Consider the following 19278-nt stretch of genomic DNA (forward strand, 5'->3'; position numbering starts at 1 on the left):
AGAGTTCCTTCCTGGGTTCTTCTCTACTTGGAATGTATGCATCAACAACATAAAGATTGTTTCCGGTTAAGGTGGAAGATAAAACCAACGTCTTGTTCACACCGTATACTTTAATCGAGCCATTAACTATTATAATCTTACATCCTTTATTATCAAATCTTCTGGCTGATAATAAATTTCTATTATACTGCGGAACATAGAATACATCTGTCAAATGAATGAGATTATCTCCATAAGGTGTTTTTACCACCATATTTACGACCCCAGTTCCAAAAGCTTTTGCTTCACCTTGAGCAATATCAATGGGTACTTCTATTTCCTGATATTCAACGAACCAGTCTCTTCTATGACAAAAATGGTGTGTAGCACCACAATCAAAAATCCAAGAATCTTTATCCGATGTTGAAATCATTGTAGTAGCTAAATATGCATTTCCATATGAATTTCCATTATCCCAATCGCTGCTACTGCTTGCATAACTGTTTCTAGTTTGATTAGCTGACCTTTGATTGCTCGGATAATTTGATCTATTTCCTTTCTGATTTACAGTGCGGCCTCCAGTTTGAATATTTGCATGACAATTTCTTGCTATATGACCAGTTTTTTCCACATCTATAGCATTCAAAACTTTGACTAGTATTCTGATTCCCTTGATAGCCTTTGAAATTTCCACGCTTTTGTTGTGCACCTCTATTTTTCTGTTGATTATTCTGATTGGGTTGAATGGACATAAGTCCAGTCTTCATATCTGTTCTTTCTTCCTCTTGGTGTACTAGTTTCTGTCTTTCATATTCGGCTATAAGGAGGTTTTTGACTTTATCTGGAGTAAACTCTTCATCATTTAGTTGATAAGCTCTTTGAATCGTGTTCTCATATTGGGCGGGTAATTTACAAATCATCTGGTATGCTATTTCGTCTGGAGCTAAAATACGTCCTGCTAATTCCAATTGTTCCGCTGCAGCACTGATTCTCCCAAGATATCCTGACATGCTTTCAGGTACATTATATTTCAGACTCAGAAAATTCAATCGTAATGAAGCTATTCGTGCTCGTGACTTTGGTTCATAAAGGTCTTTAAGTGCGTTCCATACTTCTACGGCTGTTTCATATTGTGATACTAAATTCTTATGCTGGTCATCTACTGCCAGAGCTAATTTTGATAGAGCTTTTTGTTTTCTGGTTTCATATCTCTCTTTTACTTTAGAATCTGCTTCTTCATTTGGTTCTTCATCTGTTTCATCTATGATCCCCCATAGCCCAAAATCTAGCAGAGCCATTTTCATATTAAACTTCCAGTTTACATAATTCTCATCATTTAATTTATTAAATGAAAATGATGTTCCAAGGGATGTCAAGGAATTATTCTGTTTTTCCATTTTTAACTTTAATCTGTTTTGTTCATTTCCATTCTGCACTTTCACTAAGCTAAGCCTAACTCAAACACTGCCAATTCACAAATAAATCTTTTCTATTTTATTTATTCCATATTAACCACGCTTTCTGCTACCAATTGTAAGATCTATCTATATTGAATTGGCAAGACAGTTTGTTATTTATAAATCTCTATTTAATTATAGTTAAATCTAATATACAAAAATAGGTATGATCTCTACTGACCTTAAAAACACAAAAAAGAGAAAGTGAAAGTAAGAACAAAAAAAGTATAAGCAGACGACAGATAAATATAGTTTCAGTTTAGAACAGGGCTAGACATAAGTACTTTTCCTATGCAAAGTAATAACTATTTCTAACAATTTATTTTCAGCGGATAATTTTCGCGGTCTTCCGCAGCCACTTTCAGTTTGTTTATTCCTCTTATTCGCATACCACAACTTTATGTTTTCTCCATCGTCTCCAGGATTTAGGAATGTTACCAAGCTTTGAAATCGACCATAGTTTGGTAAACCAGTATAGAAATAGATATCCTTGTCACTGTCTTTTATAGAAGTTACATTCAAAACTTTATTGTTCAACTCCACAGAGAGATGTAGATTTTTGGCTTTTTCACTTTCAATTGTTTTAATAAAAGCGTTGATCTCCTCTTGTTTTAAATTAACTTCTTTTTTAAGTAGAGTGTTTTCTAGTGAAAGAGCCTTTACTTTATCTTAGAGTGATTGGCATTTACCACATTTTACAGTATCTGGGTTGGCTTTTTCAGTTGTAGAGATATCAACGGAGGGGTTACGTTCACCAGAGGGATTACGCTCACTGGAATTTAACTTATTTCCGTTAACCCTAGATTTGCACTTTAACGACGTAATAGGTGTTGAGGTTAATTTGAAGCTAGTATCACTTTCACAACAAGTTGTATTTAAACTTGCATTAATTTTATCTTCATCAAAAATTATATCACTTGTTTCGTTATCATTATTATTTCCGCTATCATTTGAGGTTTTAGAATTTACGTGGGTAACAGATTCAAAATCTGATACCAAGTTACTACCTGAGGCTTGGGAATCTAAACTAGCCACTAAACTGATATGCGAAACATTAAACGAACTATCCCAATCAAAAACTGTCGGTATAGCACTTGCTTTCAATCGTGATCTGTCAGACTCTAACGATAGGAAATCGGAAGGCTTAAAATGTCGTGAACAAACTTTCGAAGATTTTGTTATTTTACAGTATTTAGTATCACGATGAATATTTCTCAACCACTTTGCCCTTAGGTGCTCCTCTTTGGGCAAACAGTGAAATGAAACCTACAAAACCAAGACTTACTTTTTTGCCGTTTTCATCAAAGCTAGACTTTACTTGACATCGCGCAACAAAACATACTCTCGACATCTTTTTATTTTTCAAAATTTAAAGAAATATGAAATACGCGTTTTGGGCGGCTGGAACTCTACTCCGATATCAACTAAAAATTTCAAAGACTAACGAATACACTCCGGAATGGACTGTTTACTTTACCGGAAATATGTGCCGGAAACGACCCAAAACTTTAAAATGGCTGTGCATTTCATGCCCCCCTATTTCTCATTCGTGTATTTTGGAAGAAGATTGTAGAATGTCCGACGGTATGGCATTCCAATCATTTATGACACGGCTTGATAAATGACGATAACACTGCGTTTTACTAAAGGTTTGACTAATTTGGCCTGATTACCCTTGTATGCACATAAGTAGATAATACAAATAGGTCGAAGAAGGTAGCGCTATCAGAAGTCTTTGGGTAACGCTGGTAGTGGTCAAATACATTAATGAGGTCATTAATACAATTGGCATTATTGGGTCCACAGGTCCAATGAATTGGTGGAGTGTTGTTTAGGCTGTGCATGAGTTTCGCAAAACGATTATGGGATTTAATCAAATACTGTTTTATCACCCACCAGAGTGGGAGTCCATACCACAGAAGCAAAGTCAATATTTATTAGAATTAAAGAATTGTAAATAGTTCTTATAAATGTTTTTGAACGAAAGTATAAACGAGTCAAATCAGTGATTGAATTAATGCGTTTGCTCACTCAAATAATAAACGCGCCAGAAAATGGTTTTATAAGAAACCCTGATTGGTTTTTATCTAAAGTTTTTGATAAATTGTATGCTTCACACATAAAATCGCTTATTTATTTGGTTATAAAAGTGAAAATGAATTATGTGAACTTCTTATGGTGTTAAGGATGACCTTATCAAAAATCTTGACTATAAACCCTATTCTTTTTTTATTAATTAATTGATTGGCCTTTTGAGATCATTTCATACGTTTAAAGAGAGATTTATTCTAAGCATATAACATTCTATTAAGAAATAAATAAACTTTATTATTAAGTTCAAATCAGTGGCGGATTTACACATTTCCCAAAAGTAGGCTGTTCACGTTAATAGCCGCCTGACTCAGGAAAACCATATTAGTATTTAGAATCTTCGATAATACTAATACAGATGCATTTATATTTATTATTTAATTTATTTATTATTTATATTTTACTCCGTAACTTATTTTTTTAACTTGTATCAGATACATTTTGCAGGATAAATGTTTCTATTTTTTAAATTAAATTAAATTAAACAACTTCCCAACGCTGCCACTGCGCCAACTAAAAAAATTTGCTTACCTAATAGTCCTAGAATTTTTTGCACCCCAAAAAACCCTTGCGCCCGTACGCAGTTGCGTACCCTGCGTACCCTATTTCGCCACCCCTGACCAGTAGTCGGACTTGTATGAGTGGGGGGTAGTGTAAAATATATTTGCCGCAATTGTGCTCTCTTCTCACTCATACAAAGTACAGGCAGAGACGCAGAAGCCGATTACTGGTTGTGGGCCGGGAGCTGGGTGTTTTAGCATAGAGCTTATAGAACTTATAGAAATTTGCGGTACGTTGAATGTACACTGAAATTGAAAAGGGAAAAGTCACCGGAAAATGTCTTTAGTTGCAAGACATCAGAAAACCGTCTCACAGAAATCTTTTTGAGTTCTGTGAGACGGCTAAAAAAATTCGGTTACCAAATTTGCCGCCCCTAAAATCTGCCGCCCTAGGCTCCAGACTTTTCAGCCTTATGGTAAATCCACCACTGGTTCAAATAAATGTTATTATTAATTTCTGTATACTTCATTGTCAAAATAATGTTAGTATTAATTATGAATTTCAGGATCATTTTGTGTGTCAGTTCTTTCTGGGAAAATTATGTTTCGTGATGTTGCGTTCATCAATGAAGACTTCACAATTAGAGCGCAGGATGGTTGGATGATTTTTTGCTGGTGGAAGCCCTATTTTAAGAAGGATATTTCAGATGGTAAATTTATTTTGATATTCTATTCCATTAAAAACCGCACTTTAGCTAAATCGTCAATTATGTGTTTGAAATCAGATACAGAAATAAAAATTTTGTACTGTCGGGGTACAAAGTAACATCAATCATCAACTAGGCTAATACCCAAGGCACCACCATTAGTTTAGGTGGCTGGGTTATAATGTGTAGGAGGGTGGTGGCCAGCCCTTCATGCCACTATTACTGTTAACCTCAACAAGTTTTTATGGAAGGTGAAACCGAAGAGCTCGGGGAGAAAACCCCTTAAACCAGTGGGGAGAGAAATTGCGAACTCTACGCAGAAGGAGTTATTTCGAGTTTTCACCCAGTGCCACAAGTTAAGATCTAATCTGGCTCCTCTTGCTGCGAGGCGAAAGTGCTAACCACTCCGCCATATAAAAATATTGGCTAGGTTTCCTGCACTGACAAAAAGACATCAGTGTGTGCTCAAAATTTTAAATATAATTATCTTGCTTGGGTTAAATTATCAGTTTCAACAGTTAAATTTTGCATATTAAAACTACATCATCTTTACTAACAAATAATATAATATACCTTTATAAAATTTTTATAAAAGTTAAAGGTAAGTCTTTGAATTTGTAAAAAAACTAAAAATATTTTTTTAGCTCTTTAAACATAGTTTTAAATATTTTTAAAAATCTTATAATGGAAAGATGTTTTCACACGTACATTAATTCATATTAATAAGTCTTACACTCTTAATGATTCCAATCCTAAATTATTTTACCAGAAACAAGCAAGAATTTTCTTGAGCATTTGATAGCTGACTAAGTTAAGCATTTGAAATGTTACGTTAATCAATGCCCTGCTCCTAAGCTCCACCTTTTTCTACTCAGGGCTTACGAATGATTGATGACAAATTTGAAACACATTTGATGTGAAACTAATGTGGTGCGTTGGGTTTAATATCAATCATTATGAGTTAGTTTATAGAGTGCCTTAGATTTTTGACTTCCCACGCTTTATGCTGTTGGCTACTTGGTTTATATGCTAATTATTAAAATTTTTTATATTTATTTTCTTTAGATCTATCACATTGTGAGACTCGATTATCCGTTATGCTCAATGGATTAGAACTTCATGTTTACAATCGAAGTCAGCTCTATTCCAGACTAGAACAACTGTTTGGACTTGAATCCAAATTAATAAAAGCAGCTGTCGCTAATAGCTCATCAACTAAGGTACTGGTACTGTGAAATTATTATATTGTTTATTTTGGTTACTGGTATTCCTTTTTTTATATTGATAATTCATTCTTTTTGTGATTACTTAATCAGGGTTGCCCTTTTATTCCTCTAACACTTAGTTGTCAAGCAAAATACCAACAAGAAATTCTGAAAATGGAACTGATTCCACTGATGCAGTTGAAAGTCAACAAAGGCCAGATACTAGTAGATTTGATTGGAAAGATCTTATTCCTGTTGTTAAAGTTGAAATATCTATGGTATTACTTTGATCAGAAATACATGAACTGAAATTATCAGCCTCCTATTCCTCTAACACAGGAGGCAAGTTCCCCGTTTTCCCCCACCTTAGTGGCCACCTGCTACCTTCCCCTCCTCGAAAAGAGAACCTCCCCACCTCCGTGGCGCAGGTTTTAATACGCTACCTGGCAACGGCCGAGCGAAACTTTCACGAAAAACAAATAAATAAAATATGCTGCTTGGGAAAAATTAAAAGTGCATGTTTCACAGTGTCAGTGAAAGAAAGGCTGTCACCATTAGAAGAAACGTCCAAGGAAAGAATAGCTCAAACAAATATCATCGTAATCAGTTGTTATTAATTAATGAATCCCAGTTAACGACTAATAAAAATTAGACTAACTTGATTACGTTAAGAATTATACACAATAAATATTTGTATTATTTTGTTAAAATAATTGTACTTGTTTTATTTGAAATATAAAACTGAATAGCAAAGTCACGGTAGCCTTATTCGAAAACTAAATCATCATTTTTATTTCTTATGTCTACTAGCTCTTTTCTCATGGTTTATTTCAGTTTCTTCTTCCGTAGCCTTCTGTTTCTTTGGTCTTCCCATATTCTTTGCTACTGCAGGCCTAAATATTTTTATCTGGGTTTCATATATCTTAAGTAGCTCCATTAAGTAATTTGTATATTTTCTAATTCTAATAAAACTAAGTATTTCTCTGTTCTTTCATACATAAATGGTCTGGTAAGAACAGTTAAAAAGGTTTTAATTTATCTACATTTAGCTGCAGCTACCGCGTTCCACAGCTCCACTGACCTCTATCAAAAACAAAACACTGCTAAGCCTAGGTTTGCAGACTGCCTAAGTTAAATTAGTCCCTTACAAGACCACGTTCCTCATGATTTTCTTCCATGAAATAATTTCTCTTAGCCTCACTAGATGGCGGTCTAGTTACCCGTGGTGCATTCGAAATTATCTCTGTAGTCGCGGGAGGAAAATTAACAAGGCCTCCCTATTTAACCCTCCTCTGTCGCACGGGTAAATTGCCGCCCGAGAAAAATTTGTTCGCTGATAATTTAGGTTAATGTATTTCTGCTTTGATCTCAGTGTTATTTTTGTGAACTTTTTACTTTTATCTTTTCTTTAATAAACTAGATCAAGCAACAGCTCCATTAAGTTGGCCCCCCCTCTCTACAATTTTAAAAACTTTCATTTGCGATCGAATGCGACCTCGATGCGACGTTATGCGAAACTAAAAAAAAAGATGCGACATAATTGTTAAGTTGGAATAATTAAAACAAAAGGGGGGGCTAACTTAATGACAGCCCCCCCACTTTCAACTATCAACCCGGAAACACAACCAATAGAATGCGACCTCAATGCGACGTTATGCGACACCCTTACTTTCGAATGCGACATCGTAGTTAACGAGATAATCGCTTTCGTAAGTGGGGGGGGCTAACTTAACGCGAGCCCCCCCTATAACAGTTGAGGCCTCCAAACACCTTTATTCGATTGCGACCTCAATGCGACGTTATGCGACACCCTTACTTTCGAATGCGATAGCTTATTTAACGAGATAATCGCTTTCGTAAGTGGGGGGGGGGGGCTAACTTAACGCGAGCCCCCCCTATAACAGTTGAGGCCTCCAAACACCTTTATTCGATTGCGACCTCAATGCGACGTTATGCGACACCCTTACTTTCGAATGCGACATCTTAGTTAACGAGATAATCGCTTTCGTAAGTGGGGGGGCTAACTTAACGCGAGCCCCCCCTATAACAGTTGAGGCCTCCAAACACCTTTATTCGATTGCGACCTCAATGCGACGTTATGCGACACCCTTACTTTCGAATGCGACAGCTTATTTAACGAGATAATCGCTTTCGTAAGTGGGGGGGGGCTAACTTAACGCGAGCCCCCCCTATAACAGTTGAGGCCTCCAAACACCTTTATTCGATTGCGACGTTATGCGACACCCTTACTTTCGAATGCGACATCTTAGTTAACGAGATAATCGCTTTCGTAAGTGGGGGGGCTAACTTAACGCGAGCCCCCCCTATAACAGTTGAGGCCTCCAAACACCTTTATTCGATTGCGACCTCAATGCGACGTTATGCGACACCCTTACTTTCGAATGCGACATCTTAGTTAACGAGATAATCGCTTTCGTAAGTGCGGGGGCTAACTTAACGCGAGCCCCCCCTATAACAGTTGAGGCCTCCAAACACCTTTATTCGATTGCGACCTCAATGCGACGTTATGCGACACCCTTACTTTCGAATGCGACATCTTAGTTAACGAGATAATCACTATCGTAAGTGGGCAGGGCTAACTTAACGCAAATGAATGGGCCGCCATGTTAAATGAATGCAAATGAATGCGACCTCATTTTAAATGAATGCAAATGAATGCGACCTCATTTTAAATGAATGCAAATGAATGCGACCTCATTTTAAATGAATGCAAATGAATGCGACCTCATGTTAAATGAATGCAAATGAATGCGACCTCATTTTAAATGAATGCAAATGAATGCGACCTCATTTTAAATGAATGCAAATGAATGCGACGCCATTTTAAATGAATGCAAATGAATGCGACGCCATTTTAAATGAATGCAAATGAATGCGACGCCATTTTAAATGAATGCAAATGAATGCGACGCCATTTTAAATGAATGCAAATGAATGCGACGCCATTTTAAATGAATGCAAATGAATGCGACGCCATTTTAAATGAATGCAAATGAATGCGACGTCAATGCGAAGCAATGCGACACCATAATTATCGAAATAATCACCGCTATTCGAATGCGCTTTGGTCCGCGTTGACGACTTCATTTTTTTATAGAACTTATTTTTTATATTTCGGGGGGGGGGGGGGCTGCCATTAAATTAGCCCCCTTTTTTCATTTGTCTATTATCTCATAACCTAATTTGTCGCATTCGTTAAAAATAGTGTCGCATTAATTCGCATTGACGTCTCTTTATATTAAGGTTAATTAAAATTATGAATTAATATGGGGGGTTACTGTTAAGTTAGCCACCCCCCCCCACTTTCTCTATTAATTTTCTCATAAACTATTTTTCGCAATCAAAATTATATCTGTCGCATTTCTTCGCATTGCCATGTAGTGGCTATGATATTCTGTTCTGGTTGAATAACGAAATTATGGGGGCTGACGTTAATTTAGCCCCCTTTTAATTTTAATTATATCTCGATAATGGTTAAGTCACATCTCTTTCACTTGCTGTCGCATTGTGGGTGCATAAAATTGATAGAGATATTTTCTGGGAAATCAAAAAAAGGGGGGCCAACTTAATCGACCTGTGTTTCCGTATTTATATTTGATGATTCTCGATCTGGTTCAATCGATTATCTCGTTAACACGGCTGTCGCATTCGAATAGCGGTGATTATTTCGATAATTATGGTGTCGCATTGCTTCGCATTGACGTCGCATTCATTTGCATTCATTTAAAATGGCGTCGCATTCATTTGCATTCATTTAAAATGGCGTCGCATTCATTTGCATTCATTTAAAATGAGGTCGCATTCATTTGCATTCATTTAACATGAGGTCGCATTCATTTGCATTCATTTAAAATGAGGTCGCATTCATTTGCGTTAAGTTAGCCCTGCCCACTTACGATAGTGATTATCTCGTTAACTAAGATGTCGCATTCGAAAGTAAGGATGTCGCATTCGAAAGTAAGGGTGTCGCATAACGTCGCATTGAGGTCGCAATCGAATAAAGGTGTTTGGAGGCCTCAACTGTTATAGGGGGGGCTCACGTTAAGTTAGCCCCCCCACTTACGAAAGCGATTATCTCGTTAACTAAGATGTCGCATTCGAAAGTAAGGGTGTCGCATAACGTCGCATTGAGGTCGCAATCGAATAAAGGTGTTTGGAGGCCTCAACTGTTATAGGGGGGGCTCACGTTAAGTTAGCCCCTCACTTACGAAAGCGATTATCTCGTTAACTAAGATGTCGCATTCGAAAGTAAGGGTGTCGCATAACGTCGCATTGAGGTCGCAATCGAATAAAGGTGTTTGGAGGCCTCAACTGTTATAGGGGGGGCTCGCGTTAAGTTAGCCCCCCCACTTACGAAAGCGATTATCTCGTTAACTAAGATGTCGCATTCGAAAGTAAGGGTGTCGCATAACGTCGCATTGAGGTCGCAATCGAATAAAGGTGTTTGGAGGCCTCAACTGTTATAGGGGGGGCTCGCGTTAAGTTAGCCCCCCACTTACGAAAGCGATTATCTCGTTAAATAAGCTGTCGCATTCGAAAGTAAGGGTGTCGCATAACGTCGCATTGAGGTCGCAATCGAATAAAGGTGTTTGGAGGCCTCAACTGTTATAGGGGGGGCTCGCGTTAAGTTAGCCCCCCCACTTACGAAAGCGATTATCTCGTTAACTAAGATGTCGCATTCGAAAGTAAGGGTGTCGCATAACGTCGCATTGAGGTCGCATTCTATTGGTTGTGTTTCCGGGTTGATAGTTGAAAGTGGGGGGGCTGTCATTAAGTTAGCCCCCCCTTTTGTTTTAATTATTCCAACTTAACAATTATGTCGCATCTTTTTTTTTTAGTTTCGCATAACGTCGCATCGAGGTCGCATTCGATCGCAAATGAAAGTTTTTAAAATTGTAGAGAGGGGGGGCCAACTTAATGGAGCCTCAAGCAACAACTAATAATTTTGTTACATTTCTATTATTGTCATTAACATTTTTATTTCGGTTATTTTCCTTTATTTCTAGGGAAGACTAGTATTTGGCAATCGACTTCTTCCAACTACACTTTCTGTGAGTTTTGAAGAAGTTGTAATCATCTACACTAGTAAACCAGCTTCATCGCGATTGGACTTGTTTACTCACATCTGCAAATGCACTGGGGAAAATTTCAAAGTTCTACTTGCCCCATCTCCTAAATATACTGGAATGACTGATGAACCACCTCGCTACATGGGTGAAGGATTTGTTGTACTTCAGTCAAATTATGTAGAACTTTACTATTATCAAGATGAACCAGGTAGTTAAAATATTTAGCAGTGCAACTTTTTAGAAGCTTCATCTGTGTCTGAATGAAATTGCATTAAGAACAACAAGCTGTCAACTTTATTTTTAAGTCATTTGTTGAAATTTTTGGATACCTATAGAAAGGTTACCAAAATTTTCATTTCACCTATTGACTGTAGGAAGGCTTGGCCCAAATTGCCTTGAAAGGGACATCACTTTTCATGCTCTTATTTATTTTTTTATTTTGTTTCAACACCAAAAGAAAATAACTCATATGCCTTAGGCTCAACGTAAACAAAGAACAATATATTAGAATTTTGTGAAACTCAATTAATTTTAAGAGTCCAGGCCAGATTGCTGGACACTGGAAGGATCACAGTTACTAGTTTGGTTTGGGAATGGCCCCAAAGACAAACAGCAGAAGTGGAAGAATGGAGAATGATGGCTTATGTTTCCACTCTCAGCACACAATGTGTTGGTAGATTGTTGAACATTCCACGCATGAGCGTTTGGCATACCTTTAACAAAGATTTACAGCAACCATTCCACTAACAAAGAGTTCTGTAGTTGCGACCACAGGATTTTCCTCAGTGGTGTATCTTTTGTCTATGGCTTCGAGAGCAACACCAGGCGGACAATTTCCATGAGGCAAAGTTTACTAGGAAGGGCGTCTTATATATTAAACGACTTATTAAATGAAGTACAAGTTAAATAATTAATGAAATGAAACAAACATCGTGTTTGAGAGTGGGAGAAGAGAGTGTTAGATAAACCAGAGAGCAGACAGCCCTTTCAGCAATAAAAAAACAGAACTGCCAACTAGTGCTAGACTTGAACCTTTTTTTCTTTTTATAATTTTGTGTTATATTCTGAATATCAAAGTCTATCACCAACGCTCCCTCTGACTTAGATATTTTAGTATATATTAAATGGTTAATGCTTCTTAACACAATTTCGTAAGAATGCTAAATTCAATAAATTTTCTAGTAAATAGTAATTTTGTAAATAAGTCCCCTACATTGTCATCAGTCCTAACAAATTTAAGATGGAACAAATTATTTCTAGTACTTATGAAAACATAGAGATATGTTGTACGATTATTTTCAAAATCACTTTTTGAGGAAACTATATGACCACATAATTATCACAGTTCAATTCAGTTACATGTAAAATTAATTCACCCGTTTCACATACTGTATAGAGTTAACTTAGAATTGGATAAAACCAAGCAATTTCTTTAGCAGCTTCTGCCAGGGCTATGTACAGTCTGTTACAAAAGTCTTTGACAAAGGGAGTTTTTGCATTTATCTTAAATTTTCTCAATACGTGAAAACGATAGAAAAATGAAACCAGAAGCAATTTTTAATACTTTTTTATTTGCTTTAACATGGAGTTGTTGTATTTTGCAAAGCGATAATAGTTATGGCGGAAACGCCAGATGTTGTTTTTGACAACTTTTCAAATAATGGAAAGGTTGTCAATAACGACATCTGGCGTTTCCGCCGTAACTATTATCGCTTTGCAAAATACGACAACTCCACGTTAAAGCAAATAAAAAAGTATTAAGAATTGCTTCTGGTTTAATTTTTTATCGTTTACACGTTTCGGGAAAATTTAAGATAAATGCAAAAACTCCCTTTGTCGAAGTCTTTTGTAACAGACTGTACTCTAACTCCATTGTTGATAATGCCACGCCTGATTGTTTAATTGATATGCACATAATTGGGTTGTTACCAACATTAATAATAAAACCACTTGTAGGTTTTCTGTCATCCAAATCAGATGCCCACAAAGCTCAGAAAACCCATTAACTGGATTTAACTTATCTAATGATAATTAATAGCATAGTCGTATTTATTGATTTCTCTATAAGACTTTTGATTGTGTAAATCATCAGATATTTCTCAACATACTAAATGTATGTAATAACACCAAGGAGGTATTCTTCATTCAAGGAGTCATATTTATTAAATAGAACCCAAATAATAGCTGGCAATGGATTCCACTCAAACATGTTAGATATAACTTCTGATGTTCCAAAATGAAGTATTCAGGGACATGTGTGTTGTTTAATGTCTGTACAAAAATCTTGAAGCGTCTGAAAAATACAACTTCATATGAATATGCGGATGATAATTATCTCCTTAGTGCAACGAAAAACTTTTTGATACATTCTGTATATTATATATTTTTGATCTGGATACTCTAATATTGTAATTTTATTTGTGTCTAGGTAAGGTTTCTGCAACATTAGAAACTTTTAAAATGGCCAATGGTGATATTGTACAGAAAGCAACTCATCCTCTTTGGGGCCTGGATATTAAATGTGGCAAAGGAACTGATTTCTCATATGGTCCCTGGGCTGATAGACAAAGGGAACAACTCTTTAAGTTTTTTTTGCCACAGGTATGATCAATTTATTTATCCAAGAGACTGGTTGTATTTTATTACAGTAGGCATCTATCGATTACCGGTAGGATTGCCATATATGACAACCATTTGCACGTATGTACAGGCTTTGACTGGGATCAATAATGTACTTGAAGCTATTACCTGCCTACAGTTAAACGCGTTATCTTTATTGTAATTCATGTATAAAGCTCATAAATCTAGTTAACCAGATTACGTATTACACATGTTACAAAGGGAACCAAAGTACATATAACTATTATACCTGGGGTGGTGCAAGTAATTTTTATGCATCAACATAAGAGTAAAATAAGAACCTGTGTAATAAAAGCAACAAAAATAACGGCATTAAGCTTGTGGCATGCCTTACCTAATAGTAATAAAGAAATTTCAACCTTAAGTTTCTTAAATAAAAATTTATTCAACTATTGGTCTAAATGATCTATGATTTTAACGGATATTGTGTTACCTGTACTAGGATTTTAAGTTTAATGTAACTGTTCATACAAGACCCTTTCTTAAATCAGTATAAATTACCATAATAGGAATATCAAACCCTGGAACCTACAAAGGAGGCTAAATTTGGAGAATTTAGAAGAGCTCAGTCATTTGATTTACGACTAAACACTTTAGCAGATGCAACAGTTGATATTCTGTTCTCGAAAGAAAAGGTAATTTTTCATTGAAGTTTTTATCTATGTACCACCTATACCACTTCAAAACCCTTTTGACACGTAATTTGGGTAATTGAACCTAAAAATTGTTAACTGCTGTTTTCCTTTACTTGGTTGTTTATTGCAAAATACTGATAATATTCATTTTGCTTAGGAAACCAATGCAATTCATATGAATGTTGGTCCTGGATCATATCTGGAAGCTACAATTCCTTGGTTAGTGAAAGAAAATGGTTATATGTCTCGAGTTTGTGGACAGTTACTTCATCTAGATGCTTCTACTAGTCTTCAGTATAGATCTCTTGTTGAAAGTGAAACACTACAGGTAATATAATCTCAATATTTTGATTATCGCATTGTAGTCTAACAGCAGATGTGTCAAATAAACTGATTGTCAATTTGCTTGGAAGTATTAATGTACGCAGCCTGAAGCTGCAAGCTACTCTTAATATAGACCTTGCCACTTGACCTTATTGCTACTGAAAAAATGACTGCTGGCTGACAAAAGGGCTAAAACTGCCATGGCAATGTCAAACCCAATTGACTGATCTGCTAACTGACCAATCAAAATTATTTTTAATGTGAACTCGTTTTGTATATGTATTGGGAAGTTAAAATATATTTTTTATGAATGTTTTCATTTTAGTCACCTAGAAGAGTTATTTTACTTTTGTACATTATTATTTTTATTATTATAAGAAGTTATAATGACCCCAAGTTGTTTATCTTGGACAATAGTGCAAGATATGCATGTCAATGTGGTGAACAGTCATAATTTTACTAGACTGCAGCAGACCTTAGGCCCAAGTCAGCTAGCGACATTTAATGCCTTTAAATCAGGTGGCAAGCTTACAATGCTTCAATATAAATACTTGAAACTAACTAAATTCTATTTTTACTTCTAAAATTATGATTGTAATGTTAATATTTCTAATTTAATTCAACTACAGGACACTGTAAAAAATCTGTGTAATGCAAAGTTGGATATTCTCAATAAATATATAAAATTTAATCCAGATATGTTATAGGGGAGGCCTAACTCATATGAGGACTAGGTAGGGAGTATTTTACAATACAAAGCGAATTTTTACTATCTGACACTTCAATTATAATCGTTAAATCATAGGTATTTTAAACCAGTAGTCTAAACATTTTTGTTAAAGGTTTATATAGTTGGGGTGTTTCTAATATTATTAAGGCATGTCAGAGTTTAATACCATTTTCTTTAACACTTTACTACATAATCTTTTTAAAGTTTCCCGCTAGTCTATATAAACTACTGCCACTACTCATATTATTTTACTAGATTTATACAAAAATCCAGGGGCTAACCACTTCCTTAAATTCTGTACACCGATTACAGCCTTTGGTGGTGCTAAATCTGTAATCGATTACGTAATCACTTTAGTGCAGTCAAAGCTACGGGCTTATACACAGATTACGGATAGTGGTCAGCCCCTCGACATAAATTGCAGAAGAGCTAACGAATAAAGTTTGTCTACGAGTAACCAATTTAAGTTTTTCAGTATAGCATTAGAAGAATCATATTTCTACCTGATTGGAATCAATGATGATCCAATCTGTAGGGCATGTCAGGTTGAGGAGGAAACCACCTTTCATGTGCTTTGTAGGTGCAATTATTACGCGGCCTAAAGACTCGAGCATCTTGGTATGCATCAGTTGGAAACCTCTGATTTCCATAAAATGCTGGGCAAGAGGATTCTCCGTTTTGTGTCAGATATCGGACTTTTAAGTCATAAGGTTTGGGTTGCACAATGGACCACTGGTCGAAATGCGCGAATGGGCTTAATAATAATAATAATAATAATAAAAATGCTTTTATTGGGTTTCACCTTCAGGACATGCCTGATTGACAAGGTGGCCCGTAACATAAAGTATAAAATAGTTTCTATATTTAATTAAGAGTTAATTTAAATAGAAATCATTTGTCTTTTAAAATATGTAGACGCAAATGGTGTTTAAATTCACTTAGGGGTTTTAATTTCTTTATAACAGTTGGCAGATTATTCCAAGTATTTATTCCGCGGCATTTTGCACTCTTGTGTCATAAGGAAGTCTGTAAGTCTTCAACAAAGAAGTTCAGGGCACTAGCTCTTGTTGATTTAGTGTGGATGTCTCTTGGCTTACTAAAGAATTCTGTTAAATAGGTAGGGCAGGCTGAATTGAAAATTTTATACATCATAACACAGAGGTTCAATATGTAGTGTTGATTGAGAGTCAACCAATTTAATTCTTGACGAGTATTTGTTGCTGAGGCAAACATATCCCTTTTAGCAACAAATCTTGAGCCATTATTGTGAGCAATTTGAAGTTTATTTAAGAGCATTAAGTTTGCAGAGTTGTAAAATATATCTCCATAGTTATATTTTACAACTCTGCAAACTTAATGCTCTTAAATAAACTTGAAATTATCTTTAGCCCTTCTCCCCTCACATTGATAATAATAATAACCACTTCCTTAAAATCTGTACAGCGATTACAGCCTTTGGTAGTGCTAAATCTGTAATCTATTACGTAATCACTTAAGTGCAGTCAAAGCTACGGGCTTGTACACCGATTACGGATAGTGGTCAGCCCCTCAACATCAATTGCAGCAGAGCTAACGAATAATGTTTGTCTACGAGTAACCAATTTAGGTTTTTAAGTATAGCATTAGAAGAAACATACTTTGTTAACTTTTGAACAAAACACTCACAATAATGATGAATAGTTTAATTTTTGATTTGTTTTGAAATGGTAGAATTATAATAGATTATTCCATACAAAGTTAGAGACTTTTACAGAGTATATAAGGTTTTATTGTTCAGTGACCTTTGCATTGGTCTTAGTAGTCATATTATGATATATATTATATTATTGAAAGGGATGAGAAGGCGCGCACTTCAACCCCTAGGTCCATTGTGCAACCCCCAACCTGTGACTTTAGGTTAAAAAGTCCAATTTCCGACACAAAGTAAAGACTCCACTTGACTGGGATGTTGAAGAATATTGTAATATAATAACTAGTCTGTGGCATAAACCGAGTGTGTTATAACTCCATGTATAAAAATGGTTTCTGGCTGGCAACACTGAACTGAACTGTAGGGTACTACTACCCATGCTGGATTTGTCACCTATCCGGGCTTGTGGACGCTGGCGTAGGGCATTCTGATGAGACCACTGGTGTAGTAGGCTTTTTGATTATCTTGGAGCACCGGTATATAAATTCTGACCACATGCCATAATGTAAGATGTATGCCACTTCCATAGAACTGAACAGTCTGAAATGTTTAGTACTAAGATTGGCTGCTATAATGTAAGCTGTATGCCACTTCCATAGTTGAACCAATGATGTTAACATGTATATAAATAATATTCTTAATAAATTAACTTCGTTTGGTTGTTCTTAAATAAACCCTAACAAGTGGTAGCAGAGCGTGGTTACATATTCTTGGGCCAGGTTTAAAGATGCAATGGATAGAAGTGTTTAACGTTTTAGGCGACCTTGGACTGCCGACGTTAGTCCTAGAAGAAGATGGCGGATGGCAATGCTGTATTAATGGCGGGGCAAGTGGCTAAATTGAATTCACTTAATTATCACGCATGGAAGTATGATATGCAACTGACACACAGAAGGCAAGGCCTTTGGGAGATTACCATAGGATTCGAAACATGCCCATTATCAACTACAGAAAGAGATTAAAATAATTAAAAACCACAGTTGTACAATTAAAAGGTTTTATTACAAAAAACAGCTGTGTTTTTTGTAATAAAACCTTTTAATTGTACAACTGTGGTTTTTAATTATTTTAATATATTAATTATGTACAAGAACTGTCCTTTTATCAGTTTAACTACAGAAAGCACTATTAGAGAAATAGAAGCCATAAATGCAGTATAAATTTCTAGAGGCAAAGGCCTATTCAATTATTGCATCTGGGGTGTTTGAAGAATTGAGAAGTATCATAACCGAATCAACAATAGCGAGTAATCTTTGGACAACACTCGAGGACGTGTTTGAACATAAAACTCGAGCACGAAAATCTACATTACTTAACTAATTTTATGGCATCAAATATATTGAAGGCGAGAGTATGCCAGTATTTATAGGTCGTGTAAATCATTTACAGAAACAGTTGTGAAATGCTGGGAAAACTATAGCCGATCAAGATATTGCATATAAATTGATTGTTAGTAGTTCATGTTTGCTTTATCATAAATTAACTAGTTCCTTTTGATATTAACTGAACTGAACTGAATGTTTTGAACTAAACCGCTAGGCAACACTGCCCTGTTTTTTTAACTCATCAACTCTCACTCCGCTAATAGCCATGATCTTTTAATTAATCATAATAAATAGTTAATAGTTTTATTAATGCCTTTGCGTTTTATTGCTGACTTCAATTAATAAGCCAACAACCTTCATCCTATAAGTCATTGGTCGCAAATATTTATCAACTAGAGGACTTGAGGCTTAAACCTGAGCCTATTAAAGAAATGCTACTTGCGGAATATGGAAGGCAGACTCGGAAGGCGATAAATTATGAGAATAACTCGAACGCATATATGGCACGATCAACTAATAAAGCGCAGATGGAAGATAAAACAAGATAAGACGAAAGATAATAAACTATTTCAACCAAGAGGGTTTACAGGAGCATGCTATAATAGTAGACTGCAGAGGCCAAACAACAAAGTAGAGGAAGGATGCGAGGAGGACCTAGAGGGGGAATAAGAGGAAGTTAACCTCAGACTGGCGCCTATTATGCTTCAGCACATTGTACATTCACGGATACTAAAGATTGGATTATGGATTCAGCAGCCACAAAGTATTTTTGTAACCAACGAGATTGGTATTTCAGTTACACACCGCTTAGTGCCAAAATTATGGAAGGGGAAGGAAAGGCACAGGCGGAAGGGATGTAATATTTTTTGTCTAAAGGACGTTATCTACACCCCAGGGATGGGACG

General features: G+C 35.9%; 1 protein-coding gene across 6 annotated transcripts in view; it reads left to right on the forward strand.

Annotated features, from left to right (window-relative positions):
• tweek (transmembrane protein KIAA1109 homolog tweek) overlaps positions 1 to 19278 on the forward strand; it is a 150496-nt gene that overhangs the window by 8627 nt on the left and 122591 nt on the right. For 5 of the 6 annotated variants that reach the window (XM_090174006.1, XM_090174009.1, XM_090174010.1 and 2 more), the window contains exons 3-9: positions 4594 to 4737; positions 5800 to 5960; positions 6080 to 6217; positions 10967 to 11237; positions 13458 to 13630; positions 14179 to 14304; positions 14462 to 14632. In XM_090174006.1, the coding sequence (XP_090030132.1) occupies positions 4594 to 4737; positions 5800 to 5960; positions 6080 to 6217; positions 10967 to 11237; positions 13458 to 13630; positions 14179 to 14304; positions 14462 to 14632 (1184 nt within the window). The remainder of the gene's footprint in view (positions 1 to 4593; positions 4738 to 5799; positions 5961 to 6079; positions 6218 to 10966; positions 11238 to 13457; positions 13631 to 14178; positions 14305 to 14461; positions 14633 to 19278) is intronic. The other variant, XM_090174008.1, reaches the window with a different exon arrangement.

The sequence above is a fragment of the Leiobunum rupestre genome, chromosome 4, assembly GCF_980474605.1.
Source record: "Leiobunum rupestre chromosome 4, qqLeiRupe1.1.hap1, whole genome shotgun sequence".
NCBI lineage: Eukaryota > Metazoa > Arthropoda > Arachnida > Opiliones > Sclerosomatidae > Leiobunum > Leiobunum rupestre.